The 15629-nt window shown below is 45.9% G+C and overlaps 3 protein-coding genes across 4 annotated transcripts; 2 read left to right on the top strand and 1 right to left on the bottom strand.

Moving 5' to 3' along the window:
- The first annotated feature begins 86 nt into the window (after positions 1-86).
- Positions 87-5814, top strand: TMX2 (thioredoxin related transmembrane protein 2). 2 transcript variants are annotated; one of them, XM_024577774.4, is made up of 8 exons: positions 93-334; positions 2860-2920; positions 3158-3271; positions 3525-3601; positions 3841-3947; positions 4120-4185; positions 4278-4407; positions 4931-5814. In XM_024577774.4, the coding sequence occupies exons 1-8, from the start codon at positions 146-148 to the stop codon at positions 5075-5077; spliced, it is 891 nt and encodes a 296-aa protein (XP_024433542.1). In that variant the 5' UTR covers positions 93-145; the 3' UTR covers positions 5078-5814. The 2 variants fall into 2 exon arrangements, with proteins under 2 accessions (XP_024433543.1, XP_024433542.1); XM_024577775.4 differs by lacking the exon at positions 4931-5814 and having other exon boundaries at positions 87-334; positions 4120-4174; positions 4278-4406.
- A 476-nt stretch (positions 5815-6290) lies between these two features.
- On the top strand, positions 6291-8012 carry SELENOH (selenoprotein H; the record flags this gene model as incomplete). The annotated part of the gene is given in 4 exon segments (XM_024577758.3): positions 6291-6558; positions 6646-6791; positions 6892-7022; positions 7835-8012. Coding segments are annotated over 3 exon segments (369 nt in total). The 3' UTR covers positions 6993-7022; positions 7835-8012.
- A 667-nt stretch (positions 8013-8679) lies between these two features.
- Positions 8680-14449, bottom strand: BTBD18 (BTB domain containing 18). The gene is made up of 2 exons (XM_024577753.3): positions 14326-14449; positions 8680-10794 (listed from the first exon to the last, which is right to left on the bottom strand). The coding sequence occupies exons 1-2, from the start codon at positions 14447-14449 to the stop codon at positions 8780-8782; spliced, it is 2139 nt and encodes a 712-aa protein (XP_024433521.2). The 3' UTR covers positions 8680-8779.
- Between the last annotated feature and the right edge of the window lie 1180 nt (positions 14450-15629).

Below are 15629 nucleotides of genomic sequence, written 5' to 3'. Positions count from 1 at the left end.
TACCTAGCGTCCAATCAGAGACGTACTTCCGGGACCTGAGGCGGTGCATCCGAGACTCGGCCCAATGGAAGTCTCAAAGGAGAGAGAGGCGGGGCGAGACCCACCGACGTCGGAGAGCGGCTGGCGCCGCCGCCGGGCTTAGAAGATGGCGGTCCTGGCACCTTTGATTGCTCTGGTGTATTCAGTGCCGCGCCTTTCACGATGGCTGGCCCGACCTTACTACCTTTTGTCAGCCCTGCTCTCGGCTGCCTTCCTACTCGTGAGGAAGCTGCCCCCGCTCTGCCACACTCTCCCCACACAACGCGAAGACGGCAACCCATGTGACTTTGACTGGGTAAGCGACCCCCACCTTAGGACCCCACTATCTTGACCGTCCTTCCCCCTCAGTTGCATCCAAGTGACCCGAGGTTCGCCTTTTTGAGAACACCGGAGGTTCTGAACCTGTAGCAGACTTACCATTGGAGTATAGGGCTTGGACCGTCATTGAATCTAAACATCTTCGTGTTTTAATTAAGATGGGACCCTGCCCAAACGACGCATGTGGGTACAGCGTTTAACAGTGTCGCTCAAATGTGAAGCCTCTCAAGGAGCCAGTGAGATAAGCAAGACAAGTAGTAGTATTCCCGTTTTATTGGTGAAGAAATTGATCTCGGCGTGATTAGGAGACTTGTCCAAGGTCACAACTGGGATTTGAAACCACGCTCTTGGCCATAGCACCTACACACTGTTATTACCCATTTCTTAATTCAGTTAACACTTCCAGAGTGCGCACTATATGTTAGGAACTATGCTGCATCCTGTCAATGTAAAAATAAATAAAACTCATGCCTATTGAAAAGGAATTGTAAAAAATACATCGTAAAGTAATCTATCGCGCCCTGGCTGCTGTGGCTCAGTGGGTTGAGCACCGGCCTGTGACCTGAAGGTCACCTGTTTGATCCCCAGTCAGGGCACACGCCTGGGTTGTGGGCCAGGTTCCTGGTTGGGGGTGTGTGCGAGAGGCGACCAACTGATGTTTCTCTCCCTTTCTTTCTCCCTTCTTTTCCTTTTCTCTGAAAATAAATAAAATCTTTACAAAAATGCACTGCAATCTCTTGCTGTACTTCTGAGTAGGGGTGGACGGGTCCACTCAGACAATGAGTTGAAGCTCTGTGCTCTCTGCTGTATAGGAGCATCTGTGTTCTGAGCAAGGAGGGTTATTCTGAGTTTTGGTCTTTTTTCCAGTCTCCAAAATGAGTCCTGGCCTTTACCAGAACCCACTCCCTTACTTTTATTCTCCAATCCTTGTTTATTCTTTCATACTTCCTCTGTGCTTTCCCAGACAGTATTATTAATTAGCTCAACTGTAGCCATACTTAATAAATGCAGGGAAATTTTATTTAGTTTCTCTGAGTATTCTTGTCTAATAATATGCAAAATACTGGAAGGTTTTATATATTTTTTTTTTTACTCTGGTAAAAAAATTTTAACTGCAAATGCTCTCTGACTTATGATGATTCGGCTTCTGATTTTTCAACTTTAGGATAGTGTGAAAGTGATACACATTCAGTAGAAACCATACTTTGAATTCTGAATTTTGATCTTTTCCTAGGCTAACAATGTGTGTTATGATGATCTCACCTGAGGTTGGGCAGGGTTAGTATCACCTGACTAGTGAGACCTGGCTCCTAGTCAGCCACTCCGTGAACAACCAATACTCTACAGTGTAGTGTTAAATATGTTTTCAGGTTTAATGATGGGTTTATTGGGGTCTGTCATTTTCCCTAACCCCCAACTTTACATGGCCACTTCTAAATCCAGCAAGTTTCTTTTTGTTGGAAATTGAGGCTAAAAACCTAGGCCCCTGACTCCTAGCTGTAAATCACAATTTAGTGGTTCTGTCTGACGTAATGATTTGGCCTCTGTATTATAAACAGAAAGGTGTGGAAGGTCTCAGACCATCCAATCTGTAGTTGTCCTCTACCCGTGCTTTCTTTCACATGGTCCTTGTTATCCGTCATTGCAGTTTTTATTCTTTCAAATTATCCTATTTGTTTCTTTGTCATGTTTATCACCCCCCTTTATTAACTTTGCTAAAGTGGAGCTTCTAGAATGTGGGAAAGGATGCTTGCTGACAAGGGCCTATGAGAGCTCTGGAACACCTCCTTCAGCTCTCAAATTATATTAAAGGCGGCACATGGATTATCACTGTATATGGGGTGAAGAGGAATGATTTAATGTAAATAAAACCAAACAAATGAAATAAGCATATATTATATGAATGGAATATTGCTGAGAAAATCTCCCTGGAAAAGGTCTATTTTCCCAGGGTCACACTGAGTTGGTTGTAATATCTCACAGTTTTATACATACTTATACAACTCTTATATTCATTATCATTTCATCTTCACAGTAGTATTTTAAATAGATGTTGTTCAAGTGGAGGAAAGCAGCTCAGCAGTTGATTCACTGAAAGGCACCAGCCAGGTTGTGGCAGGGTTAGAACTTGATCCTAGATTGATTTATTTTTTTTTAGATTTTATTTATTTATTTTTAGAGAGAGGGAAATGGAAAGAGAAAAAGAGGGAGAGAAACATCAATGTGTGGTTGCCTCTTGTGTGCCCCTTACTGGGGACCTGGCCCTCAACCCAGGCATGTGCCCTGACTGGGAATTGAGGGACAACCCTTTGGTTCTCAGGCCGGCACTCAGTCCACTCAGCCACACCAGCCAGGGCGAACCTAGATGTTCTGACTGGTGTTTCTCATACTATGACTTAGCTGACTCCAGGATATCTATTGGTTTTTGTTCCATATGTGGCTTCCTTACCCACCCATATTATCTCTGCTGATGGCATTCCTGCCACTTTGATTCTGTTGCAGAGAGAAGTAGAGATCCTGATGTTTCTCAGTGCCATTGTGATGATGAAGAACCGCAGGTCCAGTAAGTTTAGTCTTTTTCTGTCTCCCATGAGAAGGTCCAAAGCCCTCCAGAGGTGTTTTCATTATGAGAGGCATTATTTACTAGACTAGTCCCTCATTTCATGCCAATGCTGAATTTTATCTTGGATTTTTATCCCTCTTGCCGCTCTCCCATTTCAAAGTACTCCAGGAAGGGGGTCAAAGAGTGGGATATAGGAGCATGTCGACCAGCCTGACCTGTGACATCTTTGTGTTTCAGTCACTGTGGAGCAACATATAGGCAACATCTTCATGTTCAGTAAAGTGGCCAATGCCATTCTTTTCTTCCGCCTGGATATTCGCATGGGCCTGCTTTACATCACATTCTGCATAGGTAAGGAGACTACAAGACTTGGTCGTGGGAACCAAATCCCAAACCAGTTTCTCCATGCTCTTCTTCCATATCTGTTCCTAATTAATTATGTATGTGGCTTAGACGATAAGAATCTTACGGAGACTTTATTTTAAGAGAAAGGGAATACCACAAAGTGTATTTTTTGGTGCTTAAAGTCTTTGAGTTGGTTTGAAAGTAAATCCTTGTCCAAGGCCTTACATGTTTCCTCTGACATCTTTTTTTGTGTGTTCAGTGTTCCTGATGACGTGCAAACCTCCCCTGTACATGGGCCCTGAGTACATCAAGTACTTCAATGATAAAACCATTGATGTGAGCACTCATCCTTCTGCCTGCTTTTTGGGTCCCTTGTGGGTAGTTTTGTAGTTGTGCTCCCTGCTCACTAGGAGGAGCAACCGTGCTGCAGCATGGAAGTCAAGTGCACTGTGGTTCATCATGGGAGCCAAGGGAGATGGAGAGGGGAAGCCTTGAAGAGGAATTAGACGCGAAGGGCTGAACCTTTCCAGGAGCCTGTGTGATTCAGCTCGCTGTTTCCTCCCTGTGTGTTGCAGGAAGAGCTGGAACGGGACAGGAGGGTCACTTGGATTGTGGAGTTCTTTGCCAATTGGTCTAATGACTGCCAATCATTTGCTCCAATCTACGCTGATCTCTCCCTCAAGTAAGTAGTGCAGAGGAGGGGAATGACAGAAATTGAGAGGTTTTACCCTCTCTTTGTTTTGGGCCTTGGTTTTTGCACATTGCAACCAAAGGCATCCTCTTCAATAGCTGTACTTACACTTCCCTTGATCCATTCTCTTCTTTCACTGTGTTAAATAATACATTCTTCTCAGATACAACTGTACGGGACTAAGTTTTGGGAAGGTGGATGTTGGACGCTACACTGATGTTAGTACACGGTATGTAAGGTCCTGGGTAGATGGTCTAAACAGGGAATCACTTTGAGTGACGTGTACAGATGCATTTACAGAGTACTTTCTGGGCCCTGTAGGTACAAAGTGAGCACATCCCCCCTCACCAAGCAGCTTCCTACCCTGATCCTATTCCAAGGTGGCAAGGAGGTCATGCGGCGGCCACAGATTGACAAGAAAGGACGAGCTGTCTCTTGGACTTTCTCTGAGGTACAGAAAAGAGTGGGCAAGTGGTTTGGAGAAGGGTATGAAACAGTGGGATGAGCTTTGGAGCCCAACCTGGGTTCAGTCCCTAGATCTGCCACTTGCCACAAGCTTTGAAAGTGTGGACTCTTTATTGGATCTCATTTTGAATTCACTCAGCAAATTTATGTTATGCTTCTACCAGGTACCAGACCTGCTAGTACTGCTGGTATTATGAGTTAAGATTAAGTTTCAAAGGCCCTAGTCTGTAGGCCCCAGGTTCCTTTGTGTAAATGGGAGACGGTAGCACTTGACCGACAGGGTTGTTCAGATTCCATTCAATAGCGTCGCTATACTTGGCGGAGTGATGGGCACATAATGGGTGCTTAAACATTATTGACTTTTCAGGTACCCATAGAGGAGATTTAGGTTAGAGTAGATTTCGGTCCTTTGCTTTCTCTTTTCCTAGGCTGTGCCTGAATATGTGTTACTTCCCAAGCTGTGAACTTTCCCTTCCACCCCTGCTGATGTGTGCATCTCTTTTGTGCAGGAAAACGTGATCCGGGAATTCAGCTTGAATGAATTGTATCAGCGGGCCAAGAAGCAGTGGAAGGCGGGAGATAATATTCCCGAGGAGCAGCCTGTGGCCCCAAACCCCATGGCAGTGCCAGATGGGGAAAGCAAGAAGGACAAATAGGTTCCCTGCCTTGTTAGTGCTTCCTCTCTGGTCAATCCCAGGCACCTTTGAAGCCCTGCCCCCTCTGTAACCACAGCCTTGTTTGAGGTCTCACTTTTTATTTATGTTTTCCCTGTTTGGCTGTGCTGGGTGGGGCCTAGTGCTGCTTCTGGTTTTCAAGAGGCATTTAGGGAATTGACAGGCACGCTCCAGGACGACCACTCTTGTGGCCAGCTACTTCAGTGGAGGAAGGCGATGAGAGGTCTCATATAATGGAGGGGGAAATGCTTTCCTTCCAAGCTTGGGTCACTGTCAAGTGCTGCCCACCACTCACACATCTCCACCATGCTCTGGTTTCAGTATTCCTTAGTGGACCCTACACAGACTTCTCTTACAGTAGATCAAACCTGAACATAAGATGCCAGGGTACAGAGTCTGCACTACAATTTTTCCCTCAAGGACCCTTGCTTCCTTAGGCCCTTCTGGATTGGTCTGTGGCCTTCATTAAAGATTATAAACCTAACTTTGTCATTGGACAAACCCTTAACTACAGAGCTTTCTCACTGAACATAGTATTTGATAATCTATTTTTAATGGAGGTTGGGAGGGCGTGGAATAGAAGTTTGAGACCTTACTTTGTGTGGTGGGGTCTGGAGGGAAAGCCCCTGGGCAGGATTGGGGTTTCATTTACCCTCCCACCTACTCTTCCCGCCAGATTTCCCGGTTTTCCATAATAAAAAGACTGGGTTTCCTTTTGATTCGCGCAGTCTCCGTTGTGTTCGAGTATTAAAAAGTAAGGCAACTGCAGAGGTATTACCAAACTTCTAAACTTCAAAGGCCATTCTCATTAGTTGCACCAAGTGCCAGTCATTGGTACCCAGGATTAGAGAGAGTTGGGGACAGCCAGTTTCCGTAAATCCAGGGTATCAACCGCACCACGGAAGACTAAACTTGATTTCGGGATTGGGCCGCAGGTCCCAGGGAGATGTTTGGGGCTGGGGGTGGAGTTCGTGATGCATGCAATTTAGCCGATCTGGCGGTTACAGAAGAGCCTGAGGCCAGGTTTGTTTCGGAGCTGCCTGGATCCCGCCCCAGCTGTACCGGATTCCGGGCCCACGTGGTTAGGTCTGGCTCGCCATATTTACACCCCCCCCTGCGTACGGAGTGGAAGTGCCCGGAGGTCCCGCCTACTGGCCACGTGTGCGCTCACGCCACGCTTTCCGCTGCTGCGGAGAGTTTTTGTTCGGGTAGCGGAGTTTTTGGCCTGCGGTTTGGATCTCGCAGTAAAGCCGTCCACTGCTCCGTGGCCGCCCAGTGGCCGCATCCCCACCCTTGTTCCCTTCCCAGGTCGGCTTGGTTCCGGGCTGGGCTCCAGGCGCCATGGCTTCCCGCGGGAGGAAGCGAAAGGCAGAGGCTGCAGTGGTCGCGGCAGCTGAGAAACAGGAGAAGTTGGCTGGCGGCCAGAAGGAAGTAGAGGAAGCGACTGTAGTTATCGAGCATTGGTGAGGGGCCTGGAGAGTCTCGGGGAAAGGAGCAAAGGCGTCCTACACCCTGGGCCCTGGTCTCTGACTCTAGCCGTCTCTCCATAGCACAAGTTGACGCGTGTACGGGCGCAACGCCGCGGCCCTGAGCCAGGCGCTGCGCCTGGAGGCCCCGGAACTTCCAGTGAAGGTGAACCCTGCCAAACCTCGGAGGGGCAGCTTCGAGGTGACGCTGCTGCGCCCAGACGGCAGCAGTGAGTGGGGGGCCCGGGTCTGGAAGGAGAGGGCATGGATCCGAGGAGAGGAAGGGTCAGTAGCGGGGAGAGGTAGTAACTTCGTTTGGTCTTTCCCTAGGTGCAGAGCTCTGGACTGGGATTAAGAAGGGGCCCCCACGCAAACTAAAGTTCCCTGAGCCGCAAGAGGTGGTGGAGAAGCTGAAGAAGTACCTTCCGTAGAGAGGTTTGGGTAGAAATCCTCATGCTGAGGTTTGAAATGGCGAGGGGCTAGGGAGGGATTGGGTTGATCTTGATGTGGCTATTTGCAAAGCAACCCTTCCTGTTAATCCGTATTTCACCCAGGAGCTACTTTCTTCAAAACTAAGTGTGTTACTTCCTCTGTTGAGGATACCTTTTAACCCTTTTTATTTGTAGGAAAACCTGAAGTCAGCGAAAAAATTTCTCGTGTTTTCTATCTGGTGTGCCCTTTGTTAACTTCATGTTTCATTTTCCATTGTCTTTGAGCTAAGTCAGAGTTGAAGGTAATGTAAATGATTTCTAGAAATGCAGTTTATATCCTTTAAAGATGACATTAACTATTGCCCTGGGCGTATGGACAGGTTGTTAAGAAAATCATTTTCCACATCCCTGATGGCAAGTGTTTTGATTCTTTGAAGTGATTGTAAATCCCACCAGTTCCCTCAATTACGAATGAAACAAAATCACTGACACGTGTTTGTTAGTATGGGTTGAGATTTTCCCCTTTTATTGTCAAAATCTGTGTAATTTCACAAATACTTACCCCTACCCTCTTGTTTTGTCCCTCTTACGGTCTTTCTGTTAATAGACCCACGTGGCAATACTGCTTTATGGAACTCTTAGTCACTTGGATTTGACCTTGTCTTTATCCCTAGTGCTTCCTGCAGTGCTTTGGCACATGGTCAGGGAGATGTGGGAGGAGGATGCAATCCTTGAGCTCTCCTGAGTCTGGGGTCAAGGGTGGGGGAGCACGTACGTCTTCTTGGGCTGTATGATTCCCTGGATCCTTTCTGTAACATTTTTTTTTTCTTTCATTTTCACAGCCTTCTGTCTCTGGTGATGTTGGAATATTTATGATGGGACATGGCCAAACTTCAGTCATGTGCCTGAAGCTATGGTTTCTTCTCCTCAGAAATGATGGTTCAGTTGTGAGGCAACCCTCTAGTAAGGCACTGAAAAGTTCTTGGATTTGGTTTGTTTAATAAAAGTTGAAATAAAATACTTGAGTAATAAAGTGAAACTTAATTTTACGGTGAAGGATAAAAGCCAGCCTTATGGGATCGGTCCCCCTTACATTTTTTGTAGCCTAAAGTCACCACTTAACCTGGAATTCCTAAGGTGTCTGGTAAAGCGTATGAAGTATTTGTAAAAACTTTTGGGGAAAAGTAAATACTTATTCTTTTTTAAAGCAACTGTCTCTCTTTCAACTCACTTCTTGGAAGTGATGATGGAAGTACTTCCTGGCCCCAGCGGGGAGTTTGGCTAAGACTTCTCAAACAGGGAATAAATGAGCCCCACTCATAAGGTGCTGGACAATGTCCTGTTACTCCCACCCACTTCATGTTCCACCCCAGCACCACTTTACATCTACTGGAACATTTTCTCTGACATGGAATTACTGCAGAGGGTGCACTTAATTTTCCCTGGATCAGTGGTGCTTCATAACCTGGGAGACCTGGCCTTGGCTGTTACCTACTAGAGTTGGAGACCACACGGTTTATTGTTCCACTTGTCAATGGGAAGTAAATTGTAAGTAAGATGGTTCGAGTTCATAATTTCCTACCCATGGTACTACTTGAGTTCTGCCTAACTCCCAAAAACGGGCAGGGGGTGAGGGGGAGTGTGGAACTTACAGAGCAAGGGGTATGCCTGCCTCTTGTGCCAAGAGAACAGGACATAGGGTATGTGCTAGCCCCTCTGCCAATAGCTCTTTTGCTAACCAACATTTCCCATCTGCCCAGTGCCCCTAAGCTGCCTTCCCCACTCTACTAGGTGAGTATGTCTACCTCTGTTTCTGATTCTGAGGAAGGGTCAGGCCACACAGAGGGAATACCAGTGGGTACCAGCCTCCCTTCTGATGTCCAGTCTACCACATCAATCTCTTCCTCTTCAGGACTGGCAGAAAGTGGGTCCAGTGGTTCGCACTTGCTAAGTACCTCCTTGCCTGGTTCTAGAGCAGGGTACAATACTTCTTCCATTGCTAGGGACACTTCTGGCCCAGTCTCCACCCAGCTAGAACAGGGAGGTGAGAGGACCCCATAGGGCCTTTGGGGTGGGTCAAGGGAGTCAATGTGGAGAAGTCTGTCTCTCTGACTGTCCAGTGGCTGGGAGCTGGTAGTTTCTTGGTCTTGAGTCCAAGAACCTCCTATTGAAAGCACCTCCCCTTCACTAATCTTAGAAGGTATGACAAGGGAGCTAATGGGTTCAAGTGGCTCTTTGTTCTCACCAACAGGTTCCTTTTCCAATCCTGTGAGCTCCCTGGGCCAGAGTTCCATGTCCGGTAAATCCCATTCTTCCCCTTCCATCCAGTTCTTTCCTGTTTCTGTCAGGTGATAACTAGGAGTCCTATAGTCCTCAGCCCTGGGACTCTCCAGAGGTCCTGTAGGTGGCTCAATATCTGAGCCACATAGCATGAAGTCCAGGATCTCCTCCAGCTCATTGGTGGCAGCAACGCTTGTGATTCGATACTCTTCAGCTTCACAGGGCTGCCCCAGCAGGGCTGTATCAAATGCATATGCCTCTCTGCAGTCAATATCAAACCCAGGTTCCTTCCCTACCAGCTCTGGACTGGACCCAAACTCGGACTTCACCACTGGATGGTCTGGGGAGCAGCTAGCAGAGAGCAGAATGTCTTCTAGCGTAGAGCACACTGGGGAGTCCTGCCCCAGGTCTATTCTAGTAGATGACATTTCCTGTTGGTTAACTGAGGATGGCTGAGCCCCTGGAGGCTCTCCTGAGTCTCCAGGTTCTGGGACGTGAGGGCTGACTTGAGAGGTTTTGAGGGGAGGCTCTTGCACTACCTCCCAGCAGGTCCCATTGACAATCTTCCTAAGTTTCACTCTCCCAACCTGCCCCTCCTCTGCAGAGTCTGAGTTAGGTGCCCTGACTTCGGGACTCCGCTTCTTACTCCCACCCATCTTTCCAAGACCGGATGGGCTTGGGGTGCTATGTAGAGGACTAGCTCTCCCCGGTTTCTGCTTGTCTTCTGGCACTTTTATGCTCTTCTGTCGCCAAAGTCGCCGACCAGGGGCTGCAGGCACTGAGCTGGGTCCGCTTAAAATGCTGGAAGACTTGGATGTACAGACATCACGTGATGGCTTTGAACGGCTCAGCTTGATCTTTCTGGGCAATAGTCGCTTATCCACAGAAGGGTCCAAGCTGGGTGGGGAAAGCTCTGTAGGACCAAGGGCAGCTTCACTCTTGTTCTCTTTAGATCCCTGACTGTGACTTGATGGTGAAGAGCTTTCTTCTTGTGGAGCTGGGCAGGCTCTGACCTTCCTCTTGAGTAGAAGAGTCCCAGACGAGTTCTCTGCATTCTGTCGGTTGCTTTTGTCCTGGGGCCCCTCATCCTTCCCTGACAACTTCAATCTCACTGCTCCAACAGGACAGGAAGTCTGAGTAACTGGCAGTGGAGTTTGAGGTCGGTGGCTGAATGCCACCACCCTGGCAGAGATTGGTGCAGCACTTGGAGGTTGTAAACACTCCCGGTTCAGTCTTCGGCCTTGAGGGGCTTTCACCAACTTTCCACCCTCTAGCTGAAGGGATTCTAGCTCAGACACATGGAGCTGACGGGCAGCGGAAAGCACATCCTGGGCTTCTTCCTGAGATAGTTCCATCTCTGAGGTATACAGGAAGTCCACCAGCTTCCTAAGTGTCCTGATCTTCAGGCCACCCAGCTCCAGTACCACCTTACATCCCTGAGCTGGCCTCTCCAGCTCCAGGCGCTCTTTGAAGAAGGGGCTGCAGGCAGACAGGATACAGCAGTGGGCTGGGACTACCTCACCTGGCAGGAAACCCAAACACTTGGTTACCTCACACAGACTGGTATGTTCATGAGCTAAGCACAGATACTACAACCCAAATGTGCTGCCCCTTCTCTCAATTTCCCTCCATGGAAATTCAAGGAGAAGGAAAAAAATGTGTTCCTTTTGCTTTCCTGGAACTTTCTGCTATTACCTAGCTAACCCAAAATGTAGTTTAGCCATCACTTCTTTCAGAAAGTCTCCCCCTGCTGTATCCCACGTCTGGGTCAGGTGTTCCTTGGCACAGAGAGGTACTCTGTAGCTGTCATAGCACTTAACTATCTGTATTGTCCATCTTCACTAAAAGCAAGGACAGAATCCACGCCTGTCTTGCTCACTGAGGTTTACCCAGTAGTTGATACAGAGTAGGGGGTCAAATACTCGCTCAGTAAGTTTTTGTGACTCACATTGGTGTAAAAAAATTTACAGACGCTGCTTGTGATCTAATAGAAAGGACATGAGCTTTGGATGTGGACAATCAGACCTCAGTTTTCTCCTGAGCCCTATCCACTGCCTGCACCGCCTGCTTACTTTATGGGCATTTCCTGGGCAGTCTCAGTCTCTCCCATGGCTTCAAATATGAAAAGCCTGCTGATGATTCCCAGGTCCTACCTCTGCCCAGGTATCTTTCTTGAGATACTGACGATGCCATGGCCTGCTACGTCTACATGGATGTCCCACAAGTACCTCCAATGCAACCTTTCTAGAAAGTGAAGTCCTCACCCACCAACACCATCCATTTCAAAATACAGTATCACGTTCACCCAGTTCAAACCTGAACACTAGAAGTTGATTCTCCTTTACCTATTACATCTAATCTAATTTTTAAAAAGCTAATGCTTTTTGAGTCCTTATTAAGCACCAGGTATTTTTCTAAGAGTTTACCAGTATTCATTTAATCTTCACTGGACCCCTATGACATAGCTGTTGGTATTACATGTGAGTAAATTTTGGCATATTTAAGTAGTGTGCCCACAATTATGTGATTAGTAAGTAGCAAAAAAAGATCTGAACATGGGGTCTGGCTACAGAGCCTATACTCAACTGCAACAAGGTTTGTAAATTCTATGTATGTATATATATATTTATATATGTAAATATAGATAGATATATAACTTATTTTTATTGTATTTTTTCCATTACCATTTGCCCCCCTTACACCCTCTTCCACTTCCACCACCCTCCCCCCCACATCATTACACTGTTGTCTATGGCAATGAGTCCTTTTCTGTTTTTTGCTAGATCCCTCCACCCTCTAACCACCTTCCCTCCCTCCTGCTGAGCTGTCAGCCTGCTGTCTGTCTCTATGTTGCTTCTTGGTTCAGTTTGTTCATTATGTAAATTCTCTTTATCAGCTCAAAAGCCAGAAATTTCTCTCTACTTGCAATGCCTTAGTTCAGGCCACCATTTCCCCTCTTGTGGGTTACAAAAGAGCCTCCTATCCTTGCCCACAAATAACACAGTGATCCTTGTGCAGCCTGAGTCCTGTTTCTAAAAGTAGGTATCTGAACAAGCCCCTGTATTTTGCTGACCAACTGTATGACTCCAGGAAGGGCAAGGGGACACACGACAAGGTCTTGATTAGAATCATGATCTTCCTTAGTGAAGTGGTCATGTTGAAAACCAGGTCTGAATTCAAGAAAAAGTATGGCAAGTCCTTGTACTATTACATCCAGCAAGACACCAAGCATGACTACCAGAAAGCGCTGCAATACCTGTGTGGTGGGGATGACTGAGGCCTCAGATGGCTCGAGCGTCTAGTAGTGGTGCTCCTGTGCTTCCAGCAAATGATTCTAGAAAATCAGCATGTGACTGATAGTCCCCTGTGCCCATCCCTGTGAGGATAATGTTAGCATCGCTCCTGCTCCGACCTTATTTCAGCTGCCCAAGCACTGCCTGGCTTTCCCATCTAGGTGCTCCTTTTAGCCAAAGAAATGAACATTCCAAGGAGTTGGAAGGGAAATCTATGATGTGAAACACTTTGCCTCTTGTGTGTGGCATCATAAGCAGATGAATAAAAAGTAGGTATCTGACCATGACCTTCTTAAAACCTATAAATACAATTACTAATGTTCTGAGGATAACACCTACTTCTTTAGCATAACATTATAGACCTTATGTGGCTGCCACTAATTCCTCTAGCACTATCTCTGGTCCATACACCTCATGTAGCCTGCACTGTAGCCATAATGAGCCACTCACAAATCTCCGGTCACCTCTCCAACTCTATATTCTGTTCCCTATGCCTGGGGAAATCTTCCCTCACTTCTACTTCTGTTTGCCCTTCAGACCTCACCCTAAGGGGTTACTTCTTCCAAGAAAATCTCCCTATCCCCCATCCCCCAACCTCCTCAAGTCTGTAAAGGATGCTGCTGTATCAGCCTATACTTACCCCAGTAGGTTATTTATCATACTGCAGTTACTTGAATACACTGGTTATTTGAATGTCTCCCCTCGCATGATTTTCTTACTAGAAAGGACTTTATCTTCATGTATACAGCATGCCCGTGCCAGTACAGTGCACTATCATAAACAGGTAATTGATACTTTTTGTTTATTCTGAATTAAGGAATGAATCTCAACTCTGCACTTACTAAGAGAACTAACAGGCAAGTCACTTAACTCTCTGGACCTCAATTCATTTACCGTATATAACATCTCACAAGGCTGGTATATGAGACCTATTCTATAGTATATGTGCTATGTAAACTTTACAATTAGTTTCATTTTTTTAAGAGAAAAAGAGCATAGTCTTTTTCTCTCTTGCAAATATAACTGTCCTAGAAACAAACAGCTCTTTACCAAATAGCTCAAAGGTGATAACTTTTTTTTCCTGGTTTGTCCTCCACTTCCTGGTCCTAAACTCATTTTACCTTATTCTATGGTGAGTTTTCAACTGAGTCCCCACTACAGTAAGTCCTCAATGTTATTGATAGATTCTCAGAAACTGCAGGTTTAAGCTAAATAACTATAAAGAAACCAGTTTTACCATAGGCTAATTGATATAAACAAGACTTAAGTTCCTGCAGTATATTTCTGGTCACAAAAATGTCACCAAACTTCTAAATAAAGAACCACCAAAATACTTCAATATTAAACACTGAAATAAATGTAAGTTCTCCATACATTTAAGAAAGATTAATATTAACAAGGCAAATAATTCTTTTCCAGCCTGCTTATTCCAGTTCAGAGTTTTAAGTGGCTAAAGCCTATAAGGCAGTTCATAGCTCAAGGCAGGAACCAACTCTGGACAGGCCCACCTTCCATTGAAGGGTACACTCAAAAACACATCCCTATACCCATTCAGGCTGAGACAATTCAGACATGCCAATTCACCTAACATGCACACCTTTGGAATGTAGAAAGAAACTAGTACCCGGACATGAGGAGAAAGGCGAAATCTACACAAACAGTGGCCCCTGACCGGGAATCAATATTTTTTCTCACTAATGTTATAATGAAACAATGTTGAACGAAATGATGTTATTCAAGGACTTGCTGTAGTCTCTTACCTTCTGCTTGTAGAAGAACATCACAGAACATCCCATTCTGTTGCTGGTGATAAAGCTGCAGAAAAGCCAACCGGAGGAGCCGGGAATTCCTGTATATGATTTTGGGACTGGCAGGAGAACACATGTTGGTTTATTAACAAACCTAGGTTTTAACAGATCAGATTCCTGTGGGTAAGAAGAGAATACACTTCAGAACCATGGTTATGTCTATGGCCATACCACCCTGAACGTGCCCGATCTCGTCAGAACCATGGTTATACCTAATTTTTCTTTTTTTGTCTTTGAAATGGCAGGGAAATTTGAAAGTGAGAGATAACAGCATGAGTTGAGGAACCGTAAGCCCAGAAATTGTACTAAGGTTATTTCAAGAAAGACTATCATAGTTGTTTCACATGATAAGTCTAGATTTGAACCTCAGGTAAATGATTTAACCCGAGTCTCACTTTTCTCATCTATGAAATGGGAATGATAACAGTAGTTACCTCTTAGGGCTGTTTTAAAGATTAAGTCAATGCAGGTAAAATTGTTTAGCACTGTGAGTGCCTGGCACATAACAATTATCACCTCCCAAATTGTAGCTATTATCCTTGAACTTTCCTCATTCACTTTATTGCTGAGACTCAACTCCTATAGTGATGACTACCCATATTCTTCCTGAGTACCATACTTTTGTGGATATAATCCTCAATTTAACACTTAAAAAGCAACATTGAGTATAAAATTCTAGTAAGTATACACACCTTTTCTCTGAGCTGACTCTATCACACTAGCCAGCAGAGGGTGCACAGTAAAGAAGCGAAACTGCTGGAGTTGGTGGGAAGGTCCCGCACAGAAATAAGGACATTGCCACCCTTTGTTTAGATGTTCTTGACCAAAGTGAGCCTGACCCCACCTAGAAATTGGCGAAGAATCTGGCCTTTAGGTTTGTCAGTTCCATGGATTACCTGGCTAACAATGGACCAAGGATAATTGAGCATTCTACCCCAATCAAAACAATCTGGATAGTCTGACTTTAAGCTGACTACATTTCCAACATTTTGCACTGAACCCGTTACACTCACTGCACAGCTGGTGTTCCTTGCCTGGCATGCAGCCTTCTGTCAGGTGGCACTGAGGATCGGAAGAGTTAACGTGAAACTATTAGGAAAGAGGAACGAAAAGGTAAATTAATATAAGGTATGTTTATCAGGGCACATACAGGAATCAACCAATGAGCCGTGGCTGGTGTGGCTCAGTGGACTGAGTGCTGGCCCTGCGAACAGAAGGGTGGCTGGTTGGACTCCCAGACAGGGCACATGCCTGGG

The sequence above is a fragment of the Desmodus rotundus genome, chromosome 5 (assembly GCF_022682495.2).
Source record: "Desmodus rotundus isolate HL8 chromosome 5, HLdesRot8A.1, whole genome shotgun sequence".
NCBI lineage: Eukaryota > Metazoa > Chordata > Mammalia > Chiroptera > Phyllostomidae > Desmodus > Desmodus rotundus.
This window is presented reverse-complemented; position numbering and strand designations above follow the sequence as displayed.